Source organism: Onychostruthus taczanowskii, unplaced genomic scaffold (assembly GCF_017590055.1).
Source record: "Onychostruthus taczanowskii isolate IOZ18803 unplaced genomic scaffold, ASM1759005v1 scaffold130, whole genome shotgun sequence".
Classification (NCBI taxonomy): domain Eukaryota; kingdom Metazoa; phylum Chordata; class Aves; order Passeriformes; family Passeridae; genus Onychostruthus; species Onychostruthus taczanowskii.
This window is the reverse complement of record NW_024498463.1, coordinates 440,564-456,650: the sequence shown is the minus strand read 5'-3', so window position 1 is coordinate 456,650 and position 16,087 is coordinate 440,564. Positions and strand designations below refer to the sequence as shown.

The 16,087-nt window shown below is 40.2% G+C and overlaps 1 protein-coding gene across 2 annotated transcripts in view; it reads right to left on the bottom strand.

Annotated features, from left to right (window-relative positions):
- Nucleotides 1–4,882: 4,882 nt before the first annotated feature.
- Nucleotides 4,883–16,087, bottom strand: part of CDH8 (cadherin 8) — a 153,850-nt gene continuing 142,645 nt past the window's right edge. For both annotated transcript variants that reach the window (XM_041396796.1, XM_041396797.1), the window contains 2 exons: nt 7,320–7,571; nt 4,883–5,376 (listed from right to left, as the gene is read on the bottom strand). In XM_041396796.1, the coding sequence (XP_041252730.1) occupies nt 4,883–5,376; nt 7,320–7,571 (746 nt within the window). The remainder of the gene's footprint in view (nt 5,377–7,319; nt 7,572–16,087) is intronic.

Below are 16,087 nucleotides of genomic sequence, written 5' to 3'. Positions count from 1 at the left end.
GCACAGAAAGCTTTCATTGCTCACTCCATCAGAACTTTCTATTTTCTGCTAATGACACGAGCTGCGGTCTGAAAGCAAACTCTAGTAACAGTGATTGCTCTCACTTTTTACTTTTTACTTTTTTATCTTTACTAAGCTTCAATTTACTAGAACATCCTGCCACTGCTAAAGACTTTCCAAATCTGAAAAATAATTTTTGAGCAACCTTTTTACATAGAATCACAGAATGGCCCACTTTGGAAGGGGGCTTAGAGCTCATCCCATCCCAACCCTGCCATGGCAGGGACACCTTGCGCTGCCCCAGGCTGCTCCCAGTCCCAGTGTCCAGCCTGGCCTTGGGCACTGCCAGGGATCCAGGGGCAGCCACAGCTGCTCTGGGCACCCTGTGCCAGGGCCTGCCCACCCTGCCAGGGAACAATTCCTCATTCCCAATCTCCCATCCAGCCCTGCCCTCTGGCACTGGGAGCCATTCCCTGGCTCCTGGCACTTCAGTTCTGATAAACTTTTGATGAACGTTCCAATTCTCTTGATCAGAAGCACTTGTGAATGTCTGCCATTAATGAACATTTTTTCTATTATTTATATTTTTCTGTTAATTAAAAAACACCATCATTAGCTTCAGATTTTTCAGCATAATTTAAATACTGGATGAGTATTTAAATTTGTATGAGTAACTCAGACTGTTCAGTCTTCCCTAGAGGAGGAAGGGAGCTTGGTGCACCACACACTCCTGGGTGAGCAGCATTTTCTAGTCCCTGAACACTGACCAGCTGAAAAAGAGCTACATGGTCTTAATGAACTTCCTAACACTATATTCCCAGGATTCCAGCTCAGGACAGATGTGGTGAAGAGAGGAGCAGGCAAAGGAGGAGAAACAGCCAAAGAGCTCCATCAGACTGAAATTATACCCCAAGAAAAAAAGATACAGGAAAAGGCTACCTGCAAAAAATTCCTCCTGCTAGACAGACCTTGGAAAAACTTTCTAAACCCATTTATCCAGTTCTAGAGTCCCATGACCATGCAGGTTGTTAAAAAAAATTGCCACACACATTTGTAGGTAGATGCAACTGCATGGGTGCAGAGAAGCTGATTTATTTTTCTCTTTCTATTAAAATCAGCAGCTCCATCTCTAGCAGAGCTGTACAAATAGAGTTATTCCAAGCAGACTATTTTGCAGACATCCTGTCTGTTCTCCAGACTGAGAATTGTCACTGCTGTGCTGCCACAGAGCTGATGGGATTTGGAGTTGCCATAGTGTTAAATGTTTCTCCTGTGATCAGCAACTGCTGATTTAAATGAAAGTCTTGAGCCATTTTCTCTCCTCTGTATTTCACAGTCATTTCAAAGTCATCATAGACAAAAAGGTGTAATAATACCGGGTAAAAAATGTATTTAAATGAGCTTGCTGTGATCTGATTTCAAGGTCAGAGCACACAAACAGCCTCTGCTTTCAGCTGCTGTAAAGGACAGGACATGCTGAGGACCTCCAGCCACCCCAGTTATATTTAATAAACATGTACACACATTCCCTTCACAGAGCTTTCGTGTTGAAATGCCTGAGCTGAATTTTGTGTCCTTACAATGTGCACAGAATTCCAGCTCTCATGGGTGCCATGATTTACTTCAGTGGCTGTGACAAACGATGTGAGGCACAGCCTGGTGAAGGCAGGCCAGGATCAATGGGGCTCCAAGGCACTTGGCACTTGTAAAAGATTTTGAATATTTACTTCTCAAATTTATCATTTAATGAATTAATAATTCATTTAATGAATTTTCCTTGTCACTTGCAATGAGTCAGTTGCTAATTAAATGTTGTTGAAAAAGATGAATTACACGTTTACATGCTTAAAAAGAGTGTTGCTAATATGTCTGAATCTAGATGTGAAATGTGAAATATGATCTAATCCCCCTAAATACTGTTGTTATCCAAAATAATTCTATGCTGAGTTAATTGTCAAAAAAGAAGAAGTGCTGGAAAACTGAATGACTGACGTTTAACCCTCTAACATGTATTGGTATAAATTTTATATTCAGATTACATGGAATTACTTCGCAGAATTAACCATTTCCCTTCGGTGAGGAGGCAATGACACAAGAAACAGCTCATCTCTATTGACAGGTCAGAAATTCATCAATTCTTTTTCTCCCCTTTGCATTGTAGCTGTTCCTGTTAAAAAGCTGTAGAAATGTCCAATTTTGAGCTTTCCCAGCAGTAGTGACTCCCATCTCTTTTTGACTGACAATGATGAGATTTCTGTCATGCTTTGCCTCTCCTACAGGGCCAGTGATGGGATTTTTTCCTGGAAATCTTATTACTGAATGCACTGTCCTGATCTCAGATGGAACTTTCAATCAGAAAGGCAATCAGAAGGTTTTCCATTTGTGAGTTTTCCTACAAAAGAGCTCTGCTAAATTCTCCAGTGCAGCCTCTAACTCACAGAGTGCCTTCCCCTGAACACTGAGGCGGCTCCAGCCAATGCCATGATCCATGTTCACAGCACCTTCCCTGGCTCCCAGCACTGGGATGTACACAGAAACTGGCTCAGTTCCCAGTCCCTTTCCTGTTTAAACTGGTGTTGGATCTGCCATGGCAGCTCAGAACAGCCTGGCAGCCAGAGCAAGTGATGAGTAAGAGTGTGTTTGGTTTTTCTTGTAGTGAGTTACAGAAATGCATTTGATTTCATTGATATCTCCAGGATATCTCCTTTCCTACCCTTAGAGGACTTGACTGTTTAGATCAATGTTTTGCCAAAAGTTTTAAATTCAATTATTCAAAAGCATTTTTGTTTTACTGCAGTATAACTTAAATGTACTGGGTACTTCATGAATTTCAATAAAATCTTTATAATATATACCAAAGTGGTATTAATGTATTAGTTGCCTACAGACTACAGCCATTGAACCGAGCTGTGCTGCAGCTAAAGCAGTCAGTGTTACCATCTGAAATACAGGCAAAGGTGGGGGTGATGTGTTAAGAATTCTTTGTTTGCAGAATAAGTGTTATTGAGCAGCTTTAAGTCAGTGGGTTGATTTAACCAGCAATGCTTTAACAAAAATCATGTGAGGTTATTTTTCAGCATGGTGCAGTGAATCAGACTCTCATAACTCTTGTGCTTCCATCACTGTCAAAATTCTGCAATCACTGTCAAATATTTCAAATATTCTCCTTTTTTTCTTTTCTTTATTTTGTCTGTATTCAACTAATAAATAAATGATTTTGAAGAAACTACATTCCTCCAAAAACTGAAGTTATTCCAGCAGATTCATTTCTGCAGTGCCCAGGTAAACCTGAAAGAAAAGCAATAACAAGAAAAGTATTTATAAAAATATATTTCACAAAGTAGGAAACAATACAGGAGTTTCTCTGAATACAATACATGGAGTAAATAAACAAACAATAATATAGCTTCAAAACAAAGTAGAAAATTAAAATGATTTGCATGTAATACGTAGTTTTCTTATACAATTGCTACTTCTAAATGGCAAGTTTGCATTACAAATTGAGTATGCTTGCAGCTTCTAGTGTTCTTTCTCTGTGTGCAAGAGCCCTGGTGCATCACTATGAATATTATAGAAAAAAAATGCTAATAACAGAAGCAGTAAAATTATGTACACACTGGTTCCTGCTCTAATACAGTGGAGAACTATAAGCATGGGTTTTTTACTGTACTGTGTTATGCGTGGATTTCTAAAAGTCTATAGTTTAAATATTCACATGAACCAGTTTACTTCCAGCTGTTTGTGCTTGTATTAAAAACACCAGGTACTAGATTTATGAAGAAGATATAAAACTGTCAAAAGTTTTCTCTGGCAATGTTTAATTCCTGCCAGCATTCTCTTAAAATTCAGCTACTGCAAATGGACAGGGAACTGCTTTAACCTGCAACAATTTGTCATTTTTCTTTTCAAAATGTACATGTATGAAACATTCATTATATATAGAAAAAAAAATCTAACTGATATAATTTAATTTTCTTCATAATCTTACTCTATAGATTATCAGTTTTAATAAATAAAAGCAGAAATGGACATCAATAAAATATTTATTTCAAAGATTAAACAAATAAATTCGATCTTTAGCAATAAAATCAGCAATTCTTTCATTTATGTAAGTCCATCCCATTTCACAGTTTTTTCTTTCAGAAGATGAAGCACAGGGTTGATCCTTCTTCTAGTAAAAGAGATCCTTCTGTGAAGCAAAGTTTTGCAGCCCTGCCTCTGAATCTCTACACATTAGTAGTATTTATTACCCATCACTGGAATGGATTAAGAACATGTGAATATTTTAAGGCTTGACACAATATTTAAAGATGATATTCAGTCTGTGGTGGCGTGGCCAACAATTACTGTATGTACAATGGATGGTCACTGCACAGTAGGAGCCAGTAGGAATTGGCAATGCTATTTCTGCTCAGCATTGCTAAGAAGACCAAGATATTGCTTTGAACATTTCTGTGGCGGGATCTTTGTTGGCAATGCAGAAACAAACCTTTAGCTTTACACATACTGGGCAGGAGCTACTGCTCAACAGCAAATCCCTGCAAGTCCATTTCCTAAGAGAGCACCAATTTCTTTTTTGTTCTTTTCAATTCACTGAAGATAATCAAAGATCCAAATCTCCATCTTCAGAGTGGTCAAGTGAATATCAAATATCCAAAGACTTCTAGACACTCCACATACTTTACTTCACACTCCACAAGACTTAACCTCCTAACATATACTTTTTTTTTTTGGTTCAACATTACAATGTAGTTGATTTTATAGATGACTGGCGCTAAACTTGCCTCTAAAACAAAAAGCCACATTAGTTTTAACTAACAGCAGTGGCCCTAGAATATTACATGATCATTAAGTCAACAGGGGAAAAGTTTGTAATCCACTGTCAAGTTTCTTTGTCACTTTCTCCGACTGAGTAAAGTTCTCCAAGTCTTTTAAAGCGAGGACCCCATTCACTGAGGTAGTCAAAATTCTGGTCTGAGTCTGATGTGGAGGACTCCAAGGAGCTAAGGGAACCAGCCGCTGACCCCTTTCCTTCATAGCCATAAATCTGGATAGAGTCATATGGCGGAGCTGTGGGATCATTATCAGCTTCATGAAGCCTTACATTAATAAATTCATCAACATCAACACCATTAGGGACAGGTGCAAGACCCTGCCTGGGCATAAATTGAAGATCAGGCTTAATATCCTTACGAGGCAAAAATCCATTAATTCCATCTGGATTTTGCAAAGTTGCAATGTCAAAGGCTTCTGTGTCTTCCTCTCCACCTCCTTCGTCATCGTAGCGAATGATATTTTCTCTCACATCTTCATCATCTTTGATGATTAGAGGCTCATTCTTGTGTCTTCTTAGTGTCACAAACAGCACCACAATGACTGCAAAGACAGCACCACAAGCTGATTAGGCAAAACATTTCCAACCCAAACACCACATGGTGAGTGCAGTTGGGGAAGGTGAGAGGTTGTTTTTGTGGGATTGGGAGAAATAAGGGTGAAAAGCTGAAAGACCTATGACTTCAACGCACTTTACGTGAAAGAAATTGGATCAGAAGCTCTGATTAGTCATCTAGTCTTTGATTATCAGCTCATATTTACATCTGAAATTCAATTTTATAGAAACAATAAGATTTCCCATACTTCTAATTTCAAGCCTTGACTTTTCCCTTTGGAAGTGAAGTTGGGCTATCATTATTAACATAATCTATAATAATCTGCATTAGGGATGGTGTTTTCAAATATCAGAGAGTGTTTTTCTGAAATCATAGCCCTAATGGGAGGAGGAAATCAGTGTTTTTTCTACCTGCTGCAAGAGACTCCTATTATATAATTAAAAAGAGAGTGAGAAAATAAGTGAGATAGAAAGAGTTCAGCTCACTTTCAGAATCGTGGACAGATGCATAAAAAACTCAAGATGGATTATGCTTGGTTTTGCAGTTTAATGCTTAAACCTCAGTTACTGATGTAAATCTCAGTCACAAAGTGAAGCTGCAAAGTGCAGAAATAGAGTTCTCCTTTCACTGTTCTCTCCCTCACTTGCTTGATGTTGTATACAAACATTGTATGTTTTATTAAAATATACCACAGTGCTTATCTTGTAAAGCTTTAGTGTCTCTTGTGCCATTACAATCCAGAATAAACTCCTAATAGAAATATACAAATATAAATATATATATAATGGAAAGAGATAAAGCCATAAGAAGGCATCCAAAGGAGGGAGTCTGGGCTGGGAAAGGGCCTGCAGGGGCCACCTGAGGAGTGGCTAAGGGCACTGGGTTGGGTCAGCTTCAGCAGAAGGGCTGAGGGCAGAGCTCCCTGGGGCTGTAGGGACAGCTCTGAGTTCTGCTCTGGGCCAGGGACAGCACCCAGGAATGGCTGGAGCTGGGCCAGGGCAGGGTCAGGTTGGACATCAGGGGAAGGTTCTGCTTCCCCCAGAGGCTGCTGGCACTGCCCAGGCTCCCAAGGAATGGGCACAGCCCCAAGACTGCCAGAGCATTTGGGATGCTCTGCCAAGGATGCACAGGGGGGATTGCTGGGGGGTCTACAGAGGCAGGGGCTGGGTCAGTGATCCCTGTGAGTCCCTTCCAGCTCAGGACATTCTCTGATTCCATGATTCACACAAGTCTTAGATAATACAACAGATCCATTTTCCATCAGGTGTAGCCCACACTGTGTTCACCTTGTTGCTCAACATCCCAATGTGATTTTCAGCTTCCATTCCACCCCTGTTTATTCTGTAACTCATGTGTGATTACTTCAGAACAGGCTTTTGCTCTCTCTGCTGCTGTCCAGCTCTTAGGACATGAGGGATTCAGTCCTACTGGCAGCACTGTCAGTGCTGCTGCACGTAGTGTTGGACTGGACTGTCCCTCCTCCTTTCTGAACCCCACGCCTCCTCTGAGCTGGCAGACACGGGGGGATTTGTGATGTGGGCTGTGCCATGGGCCAGGCCGTGCTGTGGGCCAGGCCACACCGCAGGCCGTGCTGTGGGCCAGGCCATACCGCAGGCTGTGCCACAGGCCAGGCCGTGCCACAGGCTGTACTGCAGGCTGTGCTGTGGGCCAGGCCGTGCCATGGGCTGGGCTGTACCGCAGGCTGTGACACAGGCCAGGCCATGCCATAGGCTGTACTGCAGGCTGTGCTGTGGGCCAGGCCGTGCCATGGGCTGGGCTGTACCGCAGGCTGTGCCACAGGCCAGGCTGTGCCACGGGCCGGGTCGTACCGCAGGCTGTGCCGCAGGCCAGGCCAATCCATGAGCCAGGCCATACTTCAGGCCATGCCACACGCCAGGCCGTACCACAGGCCGTGCCGCGAGCACCCACCGAGCAGCAGGATGATGCAGGCCAGGATGGCGATGAGGGCACCCATGCTGAGCCCGATAGGCAGCACGTAGGCCTCGGCGTTGCAGGACTGCACGGTGCCGTCGCTGCTGCAGCCGCACACGCGGATGGTCAGCGTGCCCGTGCTGCTCATGGGCGGCGTGCCGCTGTCGCTGATGACGATGGGCAGCAGGTACACCTCCTGTTTCTGCCGGCTGAAGCCGCTGTGCTTGGCCAGGATGCTCAGGGTGTTATCTACAAGGCAAAATCTCAAGCTGCGTCAAGGGAAATTTAGGTTGGAAATTAGGAAAAAGTTATTCATGGAAAGAGTGATAAAGTTCTGGAATGGCCTGCCCGGGGAGATGGTGGAGTCACCATCCCTGGATGTGTTAAAAAAAGGCTGGATGTGGCACTAGGTGCCAGGGTTTAGTTGAGGTGTTAGGGCTGGGTTGGACTCGATGATCTTTAAGGTCTCTTCCAATTTAGTCATTCTGTGAAATCTGTGAAAATGGCAGCATCTCAGCACACAGCTCCTCCTCAGTGCCTTCAGGAACCTCAGAGCAAACATTCTGTGATCTGCTTGTGCCAGCAGCACGTGGCACAGAAATGCTTCCCCTTTCTGTCCAGCTGCCTCAAGAAGTGCAATATACACATTTTCTTGTGTCACATGGTATGAAGATCATGATCCCTTACTTCTCCTCTGCATACAACACTGCAGATATCTTCCCATCAAGATTCATCACATTTTTTTCAAGTCACAAAGTCATAAAAATCCAGCCAGTAAAACAAGAGAGAAATTAGATGTTAAAGAAACCCAGACCTAAAGTATATTCACCAATTAACACAAATCTTCCTTGCCTTATAACCAAAAAGTACACATTTTCCATTGCTATAAGATTGTCCTTTTTATATAAAGACAAAAGAAAAGCTAAATGCATTAAAAGTTGTGGGTCTAATTTTAAGTGGTCTAAATAATTATTTGACATTCATGAAGACAAGAAAGCAAACTAGGCTGTATCTCCTATGGAGGCAGACAGGAAATGACTCTAGGACATCTTACCTCTGCGCACATATGCAGAAAGTTAATTTTGGAAATATGTAGAGGCATCTGACTGCATGGCATCCTACACAGCCATAGAATTACACAGTGAAATCTCTCAGTCACTCAGTTCTCAGTTCACCATATTAGTACAAGCTGATTTTTCATAGGGTAATCATACGATTTTAATTTGCATAGTTATAAAAATTACAGATTCTAGATAGTTGTAAACACACACATATCAGAGATTAATAATCTTGTATGTGTCATAGTGCTCAGGTATAAACCAATGATTCATGGCATGTCAAATGCAGAAAATCCTGATTTCTTTATATACTTAAATAATCTCTAACTTTTAACTGATTTATTCTGTGGAACAAAATAATAGTTCAGTGTTAGGAATTATACTAACAGAATGCGTGTTGACTTGCACTAGTTTACTGTTTGTGGTTTTTTTTAAAAAAAGTGATTCAGAGGCACAGAGAAGAGTAATGTGTGTGTGTGTGTGTGTGTGTGTGAGTGTTGCTGTGGAATCCAATGACAATTTAAAAATAAAGCTGTACTTCTTGTTTAGAAGAAGAAGTTGAGGTTCATTTTCCTGATGCATCATGAACAAAAGAAAGCCTCCTGATATTTTATGCTCTAAAATGGACACATGCTATGCTAAATGTCGTTCCATGGAAGGAAAGAAAACACTGGGAGTGCTCATATGACAATAGGCTTCTCCTGAAGATCAGGTCCCTTCCCACACAAACATTCTGTGATTCTATAATTTTCTAACCCTTCCACAGCAGAATCACCTACCAATCAGGTTTACTTGGCCTAGAGAGGTTCTTCCTGTAATTTATATTGCAGATGATGTAACCACTTCAGTATTTTTCATAAATTTAGATTACACAACACGTGAAGGTCAATCTAAAAATTAACTCCTTCATAAAGCAGAATAAATATGATCACTTTGCAGAACAAAAAGTATTCCTAATAATTTTTTTTTTCCCCACAGGAATCCTGAGGTTTTATCTATTCCAGCTGGAAACAGTCACATCAAAACTGATGGCACCCTGGAGCTAAATAAATAGTCTAGTTCTTCCTTGTGCCCTTTTTAAAATGAAAGGAAGCATATGTGTTTACTGAAGACAAATTTCAGGTCTAAGCTCTTAAGAATTCTGACAACTCAAATAGGACCAAAGTCCCCGATGACACCCAGTGCCACATGTGCCAGTGTGCTGCATGGAAAAGCCACGTGTGTTTGAAGCCAATAATTAACACACATGTAATTAACACACAATTCACTTCCACACATTTGGAGCTGAACAAACCCTGCACTCCTCCTTGGCTGGGTGTGCCAGAGGTGTTAACATATGTGTGCAAGTTAAACCACTTCCAGTGCCATCCTTGTTCTCTGCAGGCCAAAAAGGGAAAAGTTATGTTGGAAAAGTTCAGCTTCCCTGAATATGGGTGTGTAGAGCTTTACCAAAGTGAGAGTGACTACGTGATGTGCAAGAGTTTCCTTTTTTGATCTATAGCTTTCTTTTCCCCCTCAGCACCCCTCCCTGTTTTCAAATACTGGAAAATAAATTCACCTGTCTGCTGTCATTCTCCTGCAAAATTAAAAATATCCCAGCATAAGCTGCATCCTTAATCCTTTTGCTTTAACCTTTCAAAGGAGAAAATAACTATATGATGCTCAATTTCCAGCTCTTTCTTTGAGACAAATCCCACTCAGAGGTGTCACATCTGTAGTCATTTATTTGGAACTCCAGAGACTTTTACAGTTCTATAACACAGTGCTCTAAAATCTGTACTGATTCAGCCTGTTCCTTCCTGTGAACCTGCTGCAGTCCTTCTCTGCCCAAGCTGGAGCACAGGATTGATTGCTGAGCCCAACAGCCCTGCACTTTACAGATATGCAAAAGAGGGAAGGCACCTGCTTGAGGAAGGAACTAAAAAAGAGAAGCTGCACTTGTTGGGAACAGCTTCAGATCCCTTCCTTCCTCCTGAGAGGCTCACTGCCATCCTGTCTGCTGCAGAAAATTCTAATAAGCCAAAACCAGAGCATAACCGAGTAAAAAAAGGAAGGGTGTACTCTAAAGAGACAAATAGAAGCGGGCAGAAAAAGTGAGAGGGAGGAGAGATGGAGAAAATAAAGTGCTCATCAGTGAAGTTTTGCTGAGTGCAAGAAACCACCTGGTTATCAATTCAAGTTCAGAAGTAATGAGAGAAAGCAAAAGAGATGCAAGGTATTTGGGATATTAACTGCTAGTTAAGTGCAAAATAAGTTGCAATGGCTGGACAGTCAGAATTGTTCAGAAGAGATGTCAAACAACAAGAAGAGAATAACTTTCTTTTCTTACAGATGGCTTGTTTAGTTGTTTGTTTTTTGGTTTTGGGTTCTTTTTTTTTTGGTTGGGGTTTTTTGTTTGTTTGTTTGCTTGTTTTTTGTTAGAAACCATGTTTGACTAAAAGTGAACATGTTATGCCTGGAAAGAAATGAAACTAACAAGCAGAAAATAGAAAAAGCAAAATGAAATGACCAAATTGTTTTGCCAATGGGTGGCAAGTCTTCCATTTGACTTAGGAATTTTGTTTAGCAACAAATACTTTCCCCTTCCTTGCTATGTCTTAAAATAAATATTCCTTAATGTAGCTCGAGATGTGGCTCTTGAGTGAAGAACAATGACTCCCTGGGTTGACATTTTAGTTGGTTCCTAGAACTTGAAGATAAATCCTAGCAGCTGATCAGCAATAAACTCGATTTATCTGATCTGCTTTCTCCTTTCTCCTGGACATTCCACTCTCTCAGAGCTGACAAAACATCAAGAATCTCCTCCAGGAACAACCTCCAGCACTGCTGCAGGAACGAACCTGGCAGCAGGAGCTGAGCAGGAGAGGAGACAATCACCTTCCCACATCTTCCTAATTAACCCACTGATCCTTCAGTACGGCATTGCTCAGGTTGTTTATTTATTCATGGTGTTTTTAGCAAAACAAGAAAAAGCACGTGCAGAAAAGCCCCAAAGCTCCCTGCTCACAGAGCTCTGAGCTGTCTGCCACAGGCACAGAGCCACTGAGTGTTTCTCCAGCCAGGGAGGCACATCCAGGAGGGGCTTTGACATTTTCCACCAGAATGAGTCTCCAGGAATTCTGTGCCCTTCTGTGGGGAAGGAGCTGGAGAAGTTCATGGAAATGCCTGAGCCCTGTGAAATGCCCTCTCCCTGGTGATGGACCCACCACCCAGGATGGACCAGGAGCTGCATCCTGTCCTGCAGCCTTCGGGAATGGTGTAAAATCTTAATAACTCTCACAACATCAGTGTCAGGTCAGAGAAACACAGCTCTGGGCGTGCACAAATATAGCTCAGAGCTGGAGCTCACTTCTGCCTTTTTTACATGTAAAAAAACCTGGTGGCTCAGCTCCCTGGCTGATTCTCAGTCTCTGAAATTTACAAGCAGATTCTTGAAATAACCATGAAAGGGACTGTTTTGGGAATATCTCCCTCACAGCTGGAACAAAGGATGACAATGCAGAAGGTCTTTAAAAGATGTCCAGTGTGGTTTCTAGACAAAGGTAGTTTGCATAACCACAGCAATTACCCCAGGACAAAGTGCTTTCTGCACATTCCCCAACTGCTCTCAAATCTCCCAGATCTCTTTTGAGGCTCATGGATGAACGATTTTAAGAAAATGTAAATGCAATCATTTTAATACAAAGCTACTTCAGGATTTTCTGGACACGAGTGACTTTAATGGCATCAACAGCAATCAGGATGTGAAATTAGCAGGCAGGAGTCAACCCCTTCATCTCCCACTTTGTGCAAGAATGCATCTTGCAATTTTAAGCCAGACAATAAAATAACAGAACAAAAGTAAAAATCAGAAGCAGTGAGTTTGCATCTAAGTGTCATTTTTTCTGCACACTTTATTGTAATTCTTTAATTCCCTTGCAATCTCTAATACGTTGAAATCAGCGGAGTTCCCTGCTGTGCTACCTTACACCTACAGAATTCTGTCTTTCTTTTTTTATCCCTTTTATAATGTCCTCACATAGATCAAATAATTAATGGTATTAAGGACTTTGTGGTAGAAGTTTTTATCTATGCTGGATATATTACTTATGTGAAGAAGGAATTCTAATTGGAAACTCTACTGCTGGAAACAGCAGAATGACAGAAATATATATTTCTTCCTGTTTATTAGAGCTATCATTCTGTGTACATTTTTAAATCTCAGATTCTCTGTAAAATAGAGTTCTTTGACACAAGTAGAAGAGCAGCAGGAATATCCTTACTGTGACACTCCCTGCTTTTTCTGATAAGGAAAAGACAGGGACAGCCCATTCGTCTCCAATCTCTGTTCAAAAGTAGCATCTATTCTTAAATAAAAACCCCAAACTTGAAATAACCGAGCAATTGAATTATTATCATCAAGGTTTCAGTGGAAACTAGCAAAATACAGGCAGAACACCAGAGCACATGACATTTGAAGGAATGTGAGCTCTAGAACACTCAGCAACCAGCTGCAAAGGCACTAGAAAAGAACATTCAAGAGAATGCTGATGCCATTTCAGCTTCCATAATGACCATAATTAATATGCATGTGCCTCTTGCAATAGTTAATATTCATTAGGGAAACCTTACAATGTCAAACACAGATTTTTAAAAGATCATTTTGAACATTGGTATTTTTCTTTGTCTTCAGAATTCAAACCTAATGACAAAGAAATGGATGGATGATAGCAAGATTCCAATCCCCTTGTTAGAGCCTCAGAATAAATCTGTCAAGAGACACAGAGGTGTCTCAACAAGTCACTGTATAAGTCACCTTAATCATTATTCTTTTTGAATAATTTCTCAGTCATACTTTCTTTCTATGAAAAGATTTACAAATAACACCTTTTTAGGTTGGTAGGATTGCACTGCAGGAAAAACCCAGTGACTGCAGCCCAGACAAGTCACTGCCCACAGTCCCACGTGTTCTAATTCTCTTGTTTCGAAATTTCTTTCTTTTCCTTTTGCAATTACAAAACCCCTGGGAAGGAATAGTCCTGATTTCCTTTCTGGTCCACCACAAGAACCAGAAGTGACAATTCCAAGCACACCCTCATCCATGCTCACCTTTTAAAAAGCCACTGCTCAAAAATGGGCCCCGAGCTGAAAAACTGATTTATTTGTTTCAGGCTCCACTTTAGTACAAGTTGGAAGCATCAGTTTCCTGCTTCCAAAAGAATGAAATTAATATGCTTTATGAGAAACCCATGTAAGGCATATTTTTTTTTTATTTTTCTGCCTTAGGCTGAAATACATTTTAAAGGAATATTTGATTAAAAGGGTACAATTATAAGTTTGTACGTTATAAATTTAGCAATAGTTAGTAGCTGAAAAAAACCCAACTATTTTTTCATTTGAACTGCTATAACAATTTTGTTTCATGATTAAACTCAAGTGTTTTCAACATGCCTGTATTTATAAAAATACATTTTTATGATGACATATTTATATATATGTATGTATATTGATATATCTATATATGCACACAACTGTGTCATGTATCTTTTTACAGCTGTACCAGGCCTTCCTTGATGACTGTCTCAAACAGAATCCTCTTGAGCAGCAGTTTACAAGAAAAAGGACCCTTTGCCTAATCTGTATAGTAAAGGCATAAATGTTCTGTTCAAAAAGAAAGCTTACAAAATCATCTGAAAATAAAGAGAGGCTGTTTTTTAAAGTATATTTTTGCTGATTTATGATGGCCAAACCATATGGGCACTGAAGTCTTCACAGGTATTCCAAACTGACCTGCTTTTCATAAATGTCAAAAATTTGTGATGTCTTCAAAAAAGCAGATTGATGATTGCTATCAAATTGGATAGCAATAGGACATCAGGTTCAGAAGAAAAAACTTTTTGTCATAAAAATTCAGCTGATTGATCAAATTCTCTTTCCTGCCCCATAGCAAGTTGCATTCCTTACCGGCATATTTAATGGTAATTCACAAAACATTCCTATGACAAATTAACAAATTCTTGAATGTTTTTGGTTTTTTTATAGACCTGAAGTTTCTGCAATCCCTTAAAACACCAATAAGAACACAGAGAAAGAAAAAGTGTTTTTTGTGAGAAAATGTATTGGTAGAAGAATAATTGGAAAATGTCATATATTTTGTATCTTTGATTATTTTCTCCTCTTTACCAGTTGGCTTAAATAATCACAGTTTATGCCAGAACTGAGCAGCTGAATCAACTAATGAATAAAAAAACCTAAACACATTTCCATGTAGTCCTTTGCAGAAATAAAAAGTACTGCTGGGAATTTTGAATCATGAGCAAAGTAATATTTAATTGTGTATACATCATTCTCATATGTTAAAATTTATTGAAAAGGGGAATAATTATGTTAGTGCTACTGTGTAATACAGAACTTGTAGTAAATAAATTCTTGACAGAAGGAAAAAATAGCCAGAAGAATTAACAGCAAAGTGACGATGAATAAGCATTTCCTCCTACCTTTTTCCTTTGAAAATGTGAACTTTAGATAATAGTCTGTATAATTTCTAGTTCTATTCCTTTGGAAAAGTCTGAACTTTAGATAATTGTCTCTTAAGTATTCTAAAACTTTCCTTTGACCTTTAGGCCAGCAGAGCTACAATCAAACATAACTATATGGTCCCTTGCAGTCTAGCAGCAACTCCTGTATTTTGTACCTTGGTTTTTTAACTCATTGAAGAAAGGACAGAAAATCCCTCCTGAAGAAATAATGATGTAGAACACATTGAGTCTGAAATAATACCAGTTTTATTGTTAACGGAGTAGAGAAATAATTAGGACCTGATACCTCTCTCTCTCTCTCTCTTTTCAATTTACAGACACATAGAGCAAGTCAAAGCAGGAAATTTGGGTTCTGGGTCTGTTTAAGCTCCACCTTGTCTGAACTGCACCCAGCACATCTGACTGAACCTCACTGACTCTGGTTTGTCCATTCATCTCTTCCAAACCCCTGGTGCCACTTGGGCTGGCACTCCCATAACTGGAAGCAAATCCAGGCCAGTGAGGTGTGAGATGCATTAAACCAATACTGGCTTTTGCCCCTCTTTTCTCTCCTGTATCCCAGCAGCCAGTCACAAAGCTGTTTACTAATAATGCCCCTGCTTTGACATGCTTTGCTCCATTCAGATCGCATCACTGCACGGCACGTGCATTGAATGGTACATCTGTAAAGTGTAAGAATTAATGCAGCTTGCCAAGCTCTGGTTTAGAAAGAGAGATGAAATGGCTGTCAAATGTGCTCAGCATTAAAAATACATTATTAACACAGCAATTTGCATAGACTGATGGATCATTTTTGAAATCTACATATTCTAGCTAATTCTATTCTGTTGTTATTTTAACCAAGAAGTTTCAGAAAGTGATACAGTGTTTTACAGCACTTTGATAAAATAATGCCTATATTTTGCATTTGAACCAAGAACTTTCCAATACTGTATTACCAGATTCCAAGAAAAATGCTGCAAGGATAAATAAAAAAGCCAAGATGTCCCAAGGCTGTGCCATCTGCTTTTCTTTGGAGGGATAATGGATTCTCAATCTTTCTATGAATACCTACTTAACAAATGCAGTGTGGGAGGAGAAGGTGTGGCAGACAGGGATCTGAGCCCCTCAGGCCACAGTGACAGGTACAGCTTTAAACATTACACTGACTGCTGTTCTCTTCTGTGTAGAGCTAAATCTCCACCAGGTT